Source organism: Aplidium turbinatum, chromosome 16 (genome assembly GCF_918807975.1).
Source record: "Aplidium turbinatum chromosome 16, kaAplTurb1.1, whole genome shotgun sequence".
Lineage (NCBI taxonomy): Eukaryota > Metazoa > Chordata > Ascidiacea > Aplousobranchia > Polyclinidae > Aplidium > Aplidium turbinatum.
The window spans coordinates 2,239,366-2,248,676 of record NC_137487.1 but is presented as its reverse complement, the minus strand read 5'-3'; the positions used below and the strand labels follow the sequence as shown (position 1 = coordinate 2,248,676).

Sequence of the window (9,311 nt, the reverse complement as noted above, 5' to 3'; positions counted from 1 at the left end):
GGCGCTTTCATTGCATATCATGACGTCAATAGGTTTTTCTGTGAAATAAGGAAGGTTGTTTGTTGAGTGAGGTCTGGGAGCGCAGAGTTCAAGTGTAAGGTTACCTTAGCCTATTGAGGTTCTCGGCTACACGTAGGTCGCTTATCGGGAAATGAATTTGATGAAACAAGAAACGTTTTTGTAATGTATGATATGTATGGGGAAATTGATGATATGTATGGGGAAATTTGTATGTGTTGAAGCATCGTGCTAGTATACCATAACTGAAAGTTCACACCGTTGTTCTACGTACATGTGTGATGAAATATAACTTTAATTGCTGCAATTTTAGCTCTATCCTTTGTACTAAAATGACAATAAAAATATTGTAAACTCCGGTCATTTAAACAAAACTTCTTGTATTTTTTAATGTCGCAGTTTTGAAGGCTGCGGTGGATAACTTAGTGACTACCCTGCCTTAAAGTCCCAGTCCACCAAAACTATTGAAATAGTCACATAGGCTACTCTTGCTGCACATCAGAATCTCATAATCGAGCACATTAAAGTTCTTGTTGCCACGAGATAGTTTAGTCATTCTCAACAACTCTAAATCTAAAAACATTAGTCCAAGAATTGAACAATGCTGTTCACCAGGCATTTAGTGAAATAACATGATACGTTGTTCTGCAAACCAAGCTAAACTATCACAAGACGTGTAAGATGATAAACTGCTTTTTATACGACGTTTCGTCAATCAGACACGAGCGACTTCTTCAGGATGCTAGATCAGGTCACAGATCTTGTGATAATTTAGCTTGGTTTGCACCAGAACAACTTGTTGTGTTATTTAACATTAGACCAATGTTGAAAGATGAAAACTTGCTTTGTTGTTTTTCATCAAGGTTTTTAATTACAGGGTCATAAGTTTGCACTTAAAAGGTGTTAGCCCGTCTCTTCATATTGGGCGTTTAATTAGCGTGTGTTGAAGTCGAAACTCAAGGGATAAGAACCTGAAGTTAATTTCAAGCCGGCGACAAAGGCTGGCATTATTGTGATGGTTGGTGATTCAAACAGACAATCGGCAGGTTGAAGAACTTGGTGGAACATGATAAAGATCTACTTTTGCTGTGCAGCAATTGCATGTTCAATAGCAGTGCTGCTTGAACTGTCAGCCAGGGTGACAGCTGCAAGAAATGTCTCTACCCGTTTGCAATACACTACAATACGGCTTCCTATGACTGTAAAGGGCGCACCTGTGTCAAGGCGTCGCTACTACACCCTGCGTCACCCTAATTACGTCACCCGCCTACGCTCGAGACAGAAGATATCTGGTGTGCGCGCGACCATCAAGACTGGTGAAGGACAGATCATCACCGGGGCGTCAAGGTGAGGGCTTTCTGTTGTGCGATTGTTGAGTCATCACATTGAATTGTTTGCTGTTGTTTGAAACTAAGCAAATATTTTTGCCGAATCTTGATGCAAATCCTTTAGTTTAGAACCATGAGTTTGTGTTTGATGATGAAAATATTGTAGTTTGTAGTGAGTCATAACTCATAATGCTTCCATTGTGTGTTGATAATGGCAGCAGTCTGGACAATCAGGGCTGCCCTTCCTGATGTAAAACCTTTTGTAAGCCAAAGTCAGGTAAATTGACAAGTTTAATTTTTAGCCAAAGGCCATAAATTATGTAATCTCATTTCTACGCTTTGTAATGTTGGTTGAACTTCACACGGTTCTTGCCGATGGTAACTTTTTAGCGATGTCTGCTACAAGTTCACATAATTTTGTACTTTACCGCCAGGTGAGGAAATCGTCACGGTGATTGAGAATCATCAGTGAATTTGATATTTGATCTTTCAAAATGTAAGGAAATAAATTTAATTAGATTTACCCAGTTTTTAAAAATTATCAGGACAGCTACATTTTGTTCCTGGGACTTAAAGCATTTCTTGAATGTCCTATCAAAATAATACTTGCTACATAGCTCTTGTCCTTTTCTCGTCGTTGACTATGATCGTGTTCTTGACGATAACACTTTGATTCAAACAAAAAGAATGTGAATGTTTACCCACATTTTTGTAAAGTCTAAACTCTAAATGACTCACATCGAACGAAATCCTTTCTTCATATCGGCGGCATGCTTCTTCATACTGATCTTGACACCTTCTTGTAATGTTGAGAAACTTTCTCTGTTCTGTGATGATTGATAGCAAACATACAAACAAACAAAACTAACAAAATCGCCATGCTATCACTTTCGTATATTTAAGTGTGGGATTGCGCGATTTTGAAGCAGGCAACACAGAAATGCACCAATTCGCTGTTTGAGTTGTTTGTCAAAGTTTTAATGAAACTAAATACAGAGCAGCCTGTAACGATACTCCTCGAGATGCAGTAGTCAAAAAGCGTCATTATTCAGCGTTATTGAGAATGTTTGAAATGTGTAAAGTCGATCAAGCACTCAAAAGTCAATAACGGTTAGTGGAGTGGTGCCTCACTCCACCGGCCCGTGTTCAAAACTCGATGCTGTCACGGGAAGCCTCACTTAACTCTTAAAAGTTATAACCACGGTTGCAAATGTTTTCTACTGAAAAGCGATTTTGATATATTGTGACTGCATCATTAAAGTGACACTATGAGAGCTTTTGTTATTGCGGTCTATGACGTTTCCGTGCTGTGCGAGCTTGTGTTTCATTTGACGAGTGGTTGCTTGATAACAGATAACAACCAGATAAGTTCAAGTGGTCTTGCTATTTTTAAAACACGTTGCACATTTTCTATTGTAGGCTACAGTGTCAAATCGACAATAAGTCCACGTGGGTGACCTAAGTGCAAATTGAGGTCCAAAACAAGTTGTTTTCCATGCCAAGCTGTTGACTGCTCGACGTACGCCTATGAAGACAACCTGTCGGTTTTACATCGCTTTTACGCAATCCAGTGTTGTATCAACTGAAAGTTTGTTTTGAATTTGTCTTAACATTCCAAAATAGGACAAAAATATTGGTGTTGGCACTAACACCGTGACAAAGATGGCCAACAACAAGTCAAAGGAGTCGCCTGTTATTTAGTTTTGACGTATCTAAATTGTTGTTGAGCCTCTCCAATGGTTTACCACTTCAGTTTATTACTTTGGTGTTCATAACAAAAATGTCAAACAGGACTGACACTCTCACTCTAGAATACCTCGAGAAACGCATCAACTAAAAGAAACGTTGATGCTCATGTGGAAACGTTGGGTATATACGAAACTCAGACTAAGCTTGGCTAAAGTCACGGTAACACCCTTTCACCCCAACAAGTCAATAGGGAATCCAAAGGCCAACTGTCTGCCCACCTCTCAATTTCCAGGTTATCCTTTAAACCAGTCGATCCTAGATACCTCTTTCATGATGCCGACGTCCAATGGGATGTCGCCCGTCTCTCACCAGACTGCAAATATCTATGACATCAGTGTTAAAGTGCCTCTGACAGGTAAATAAATTCGCTAAATTTACCTAAGATACCAAAAAGATGACACTAACAAACTTCCCTGACCAGCAAATCGTAAAAAATATCAACAGGCTACTACTGTCAAAAAGATGACACTAACAAACTTCCCTGACCAGCAAATCGTAAAAAATATCAACAGGCTACAACTGGCTACTTACACGCTTGCAAACTTTCGTTGACATCGGCGAATCTGGCACTCATTCAATTGCGAAAATAAAAACGGCAACACCGCTGTGACGTCACAGTAAGCGGGAAGGATACATTCTTTCTCTGTGATGACTTGGTAAAGTATGGTACGGCTACTGCAAAACGTGAATGTGTGGGGCTCTGTTGGTCTAAAGCATGTGCAAATTAAGAATTATCGAAATGAAAAAGTGAACTTATTATTACTATCAGGTTTCGATCAAATAGGTTGAGTTTACTTTTATCAAACAACATCTCAATTCAATTGAAATTGCAGTTTCATAGGGCTACAATTTTCATACTTTTTTATTTGTCCTAATCTGGCTATAGCCATTTGCAGTGTAACAACAGTATTTCACAAACAGTACCTTTAATTTATGGTTGAGGCAATGCCTACAAATTGCTGTTTATGTGACATTGTCAGTGACAAAGACCGTGTGCTTTCTTTTCCCACTTTCCCACAAAACGAGGTACTGAGAAGAAAATGGTCAAAGTTTTCTTCAAATGTTCGAAAGTGGGATGGGCCATACAAAACTAGTCGTATATGTTCACTTCACTGAAGATGATTCATGGCCATGGATGATTTTGTTAATACCACTCAAGTAAAAATGCCAACAGGCATGTGTTGGAGTGTATACTACAAGGTGGTGCTCTCGGAAGCAACAATCGGATTGTGATGCCGTCATGCATTGTTTGGCGAATCCGAAACAATTTTCCAGATCCAGATGGCAGTTACACAGGATTTCAATGGCCATCTGAAGGCACATTATGAGAGAGAGAGAGAACTTTTATTTATTTTTGAATAGTGATGATGAATTAAATATGAATGATGATTCGTACGATTTCTTCATTTTTCACTTCAAGTATATTTTAGGTTTTGTAGGAACGTATCCAGTACAGTTTTATTAAACTGCAAAAAACAATAAATCTTTGAAAAAAGCAACCTCTTGTACCAACTCCGACCAAACTGTGATCCACCAATTATATCTAGGAAGCGTTTGTTTCATCCGTTGCTAACGACGTCTACTTAGGATGACGTAATACCACCAAAGTCGTCCCAGAGCAGTGAAATATGGAGTTTCGCCTGTGGTGGCGCTGCGGAGCAGTCGTTTGATTAAATTACGCCCTAACCAGTCGAGCTACGAGGTTAAGATTAAAAAGTTCGCTAAGTGTAATTCTGCGCTAGGAAATGCTTTAAAAAGTTACTATACTTGGATCCAACCTGTCAGGGGCACTTTAAACTTGTGGGAGTGTAGGCTAGAGTTACAGTTGGAAAGAAACTGCAACACTAAGTAATAATCTTCTTAAACATCACGTCCCCATCAGAAAAGGCTACTCCCAAGAAATGGGTCAAACGCCTTCACATTGGAAAGGGACATTTTAACAACAATATGTTTCCATGGAGATCCGACGAATCGTCATCCCGTGTATGTGAAACAGAGACTCAGACCGTATAAACCCATCATTTGTCACAAACGACCTAGAGAAGAAAATGCCAATCCCATAGCGCTGGATAGCAGCACAGTTTAATAGCTGGTAGCTGGATAGAATAATGCGACTGCTTCCACCTGCACTGTAGAAGTGTCAAAATGTATATATATATATATTTTTTTTTTTGTAAAAAGACAGCAGTGTCATTGCCTGGTGATTTATCGCAACACCAAAAGTTGCATGCTCATGCATTTCAAGCTGTCAAAGATAAACGTTCGGAGTCTCATTTTCAACCAAGAAAGTGCCGATACAGAATGGACGTCTATGCTGTATTAAGAAAAGTTTGCCAACTTGCTCTGAGGATCCCAGTAACTACTGACCTAGATTAAAGAGTGATTAAGTTCTTGTTTTTGTTGTTCTATTTAAAAATGAAAAACACACTATAAACATAAACACAGCTTTCGACAACTCGTGAAAATATTGGGCTACATTTAGGCATCAGTTTCACATGTAGCTTTCCTTTTTGCGCCATCAACAGTCATCTTACGCTGCTACTGTAAAAGTCAAAGTGGTGATTGTCACAGAAAAACGCATCATGTTATTGAACTAAATGCCTGGTGAATAGGCTGGCGCAAAATCTCGAAAAAATATTTTTTTTCTTTTAAATCTTTCGTCAGTTTGGAATATTGTTCCTTTTGGTAAATGTACCTCCTACACCAAATTTTACAAAAAAATATTAACGTTTGACCCTGGTTCACTTGGTTTGAATTTTTTCAAAATATCGAATTTTCGCTTATCCCTGAAACTGCTCACCCGCTATCTTCTAATGCACTCTAGCATCTTAATGGACACAATAAGAGGCAGTAACACAAACTTGTAGCAAGCAAAATGGTTTAATTAGCAACTCCATGAACACTGACACATGTATTACTCTCAAAATGTCGAATTCTACCACACTTCAGACATGATTTTCTTTGTGCACTCTTCACGTAATAAATATCTACTGCTTTCAGTTTCTTGAATCATTTGACGATGCTTATCGATTTTCACAGGCCAACAAAACTTTTTTTTATATAAAGACATGTGAGAGTCATTTTAAGGTATTTCGAGGCCCCTGATTCTAAAAATGCACTAAGTTTTCTCGAATTGGCTCTAGATTTTGAGTTACAGCAAAAATATTTTTTTTGCAATTTTGAGCCCCTATAGATTTAACGTCGTGTCGTTTACTACATAGACAAAACTGGAAGTAATCCCAGGCACATTTCTGAGCTGTGTAAACGCTATTTGGAACCAATCACGCTAATTACAACCCAAACAAACAGCTATTTAACGTTTACTGGCCTAGCAACAATCAAAATATGATGTGAAGCAAGCCTGAGGATACAAGATGTAGAATATATAACTTGCGTTTTGCATTAATATATTTGTTGATTTCAACAGTCTCAGACTTACTAAGTAAGCTACTAAGTACAAACAAAATGCATACATTGTTTTGCTTAACAAACTAGACAAATAAACAAAACAAAGCTATCGATGAACAAACGCAACTCTTTATTATGATTGGCCTACTGAGCAACACCCATCAAGGTTTGAAGGCCATTTATATAATTACAGAATACAAAGTTATGTTCTTCAGTAAAGTAGCTGCTTAGAATTTTATCCTTGCTGCGGAAGAACGTAATCTTGGCCTTGGAGTCAAGAATGTCATGTTTATCGAGATGAGGAGCCAAGATTGCAGCTACCACTTTTGATAACTAAATCTTTAACTACTACAGTAGGTGGTAGAAATGGTTTTGAGAAAAAAACTTGACCTTGCTCCAAAACATTACTGAAGGTATTGATGTTACTCTCAGTCATGCCCGTTTTCCTATTGTTTCAAGCAAATCACCACTTTAAACTAGAGAGGGCAAACAAAAAACAGAAATAGCAACATCCATGCAATGACTGCCTTGCACACTCCATGTAAACATGATGTTCCAACTTTCTTCGAACATGCTCACCGTGCAGAAGTATCAATTTTCATGGTGATTCCACGGCTCTCTTTATGCCATGGCACTCTGAACTTCTTAGCCTTGAGCCCATCAGAAACGGGTTTGAGTGCAATGTTTGCATACTTTAGGAGGAACCCAGGACTTATCTTGATCACCCAGCTTCATGTCAAAGTAATAATAATAATGCTTGTTTTCATATAGCGCTGTATCTATCGCAGAATGTGTTGGTCCTCTGCGTTGCCTCATGCAGCAAAATATATCTGGGTTGTTTGTACAGCATCCTACTTGTCAAAGGCATATTTTATTAGCCTATATGCCATTTATTTAGCCTATAGACCAGAAAAAAATTCTTGCAGCAAAGACTTGGCCTTAGCAAAGGCTTGGAATAAAACTTCGTTTGTACAAGTATCCATTTCAGTAGGCCTACCTTTTCAATATAAAGCTGCATTCATAAACACATGACTTTCGGGATATTTTTCTTGTGATGTAGGCCTACTAATTCACAACTGTTTTCATTGAGTATTTATGTCTCCCTTGCGTTAAACACAGTTCATTTCAACCTTTGCTTGCGTTTTGAACTTTCGTGCAATATGAACCAATTGAACTAGACAAGTGCAATTATGACATCATAATGGTAAACAGGGCTGAAAATAAGTAATTTGCTAATTGAAAGCTTTCGAGAAACGATTTCAAAAATAGTTTCATTGTCGAATATCTCGAAAACTAGAGACAACTTGAAAAAACTAAGTGCATTTTTGGAATGAGGGGCCCTGAAATACTCTAAAATGACTCTCATCTTTTGTGCCAAAATTTTTTTGTTGGTCTATGTTATAGATTCACTGACCGCGAAAAGGCTGTAAAATCAACTAAAATGACACTAAAAGCATGCACTATTAGTGACTCTCAGACTTGGAGTAGGGTGAAGATGTTCGACGTGGAAGTTAACAGGGGAAGTGACGTCAAAGTCACGTGGTCAAATTTTGAGAAATCCTCTCTTCAGATACTGCTAAACCACTTCGAAATTTACTAATTTTTCAGAAAAATTCAGAATTTCTTCTTGGGTGAACCAGGGTCAAAGGTCAAAACCCAACAAAAATTTTTGGTTTACAAATATCAGTGAGCAAAATGGAACATTATTCCAAACTGACAAAAATTTTAAAGAACATCAAGGAAAATGAGCCACCCTACTGGGGAACCACTTCATTCAATTTCAAGTTATTGAATCCGGCAATTTGAAGTAAGAATGGAAGGATGGATCCTCCCACTCTTGTGCCGGTGTGGTCGTGGTGCTTCGTGCAGTCCACGCTTGTTCCCACAAAGATTGTTCCGCACTATAGAAGGTCAAACAATTCAATTTCTCATTAGATTGCTTGGTCTGAATGATTTGTTTGAAACGAAGAAACTTTATTGAAAACTAAATTAAACCAATATAGTTGATGGTGAGCGATCCCCAGCCGTAGGCTACGTCGGCAATCGGCGTTCCATCATACAAAGCCTCTGATAAAGGATACAATTGATATCGCCTTAGTTGTTAGTTTGATAATGTCACTTTGACGTTGTACTGTACTATTGAATAAAGCCATATCTGATAAGCTGGCCGGTATCGTTTCGTGCAAACACGCGAAGACAAATGCCGCCAGTCCACCTCGACATTCCACCCGGTAGCGGCTTGTTTACCTGAATATACATTACATCAACGCAGCTTTGCGTAATGTTTTTTCAGACAGATTATATCAGTCAAGGAAAACAATACTTGCGCTTTCTTCGCGCGCGCTAATATTGCGTCAACTCGGAAATGGAAAGGAATGCTTTGCGTTTGATCTGGAATGAAAGTATTCCTTGTGTTTTCCAACCTGGGTTTGCAAAAAGCACTTTTCAGTCTTTAGGTACAGTGCGATCCTTGGACCTCAGCCAGATGTGTCAGCTTTGCTTCTGATTACCTCCCCCAGACATCCGCTTGTTTTCTATTTGTCTGCTTAGCTTGAAAGTAACATGAGACAAACACTATGTCTTGACCCATTGCCACGGATTACAACGTTGGATAAACGTCAACAACTTGTGAGAGCGATGTTAAACAAAATTGTTTCAAATCATCTCCTTGTCGGATTTCCTGAATTGTCCATCGCACAGATTTGATTTAAAGCTGATTCTGCAACATATGGGTCAACATTGCAACCAAGTTAAAATTTACAGTTAGGCCACTAACAAAGAGAACATTTTGCAAATATTTTATTTGCC

General features: G+C 38.5%; 1 protein-coding gene across 1 annotated transcript in view; it reads left to right on the top strand.

The window, feature by feature from the left end:
• Positions 1–899: 899 nt before the first annotated feature.
• LOC145785782 (uncharacterized) overlaps positions 900–9,311 on the top strand; it is a 33,586-nt gene continuing 25,174 nt past the window's right edge. Inside the window, exon 1 of the mRNA XM_082597492.1 lies at positions 900–1,365. Coding sequence (XP_082453618.1) covers positions 1,085–1,365 — 281 coding nt within the window. The 5' untranslated portion in view covers positions 900–1,084. The remainder of the gene's footprint in view (positions 1,366–9,311) is intronic.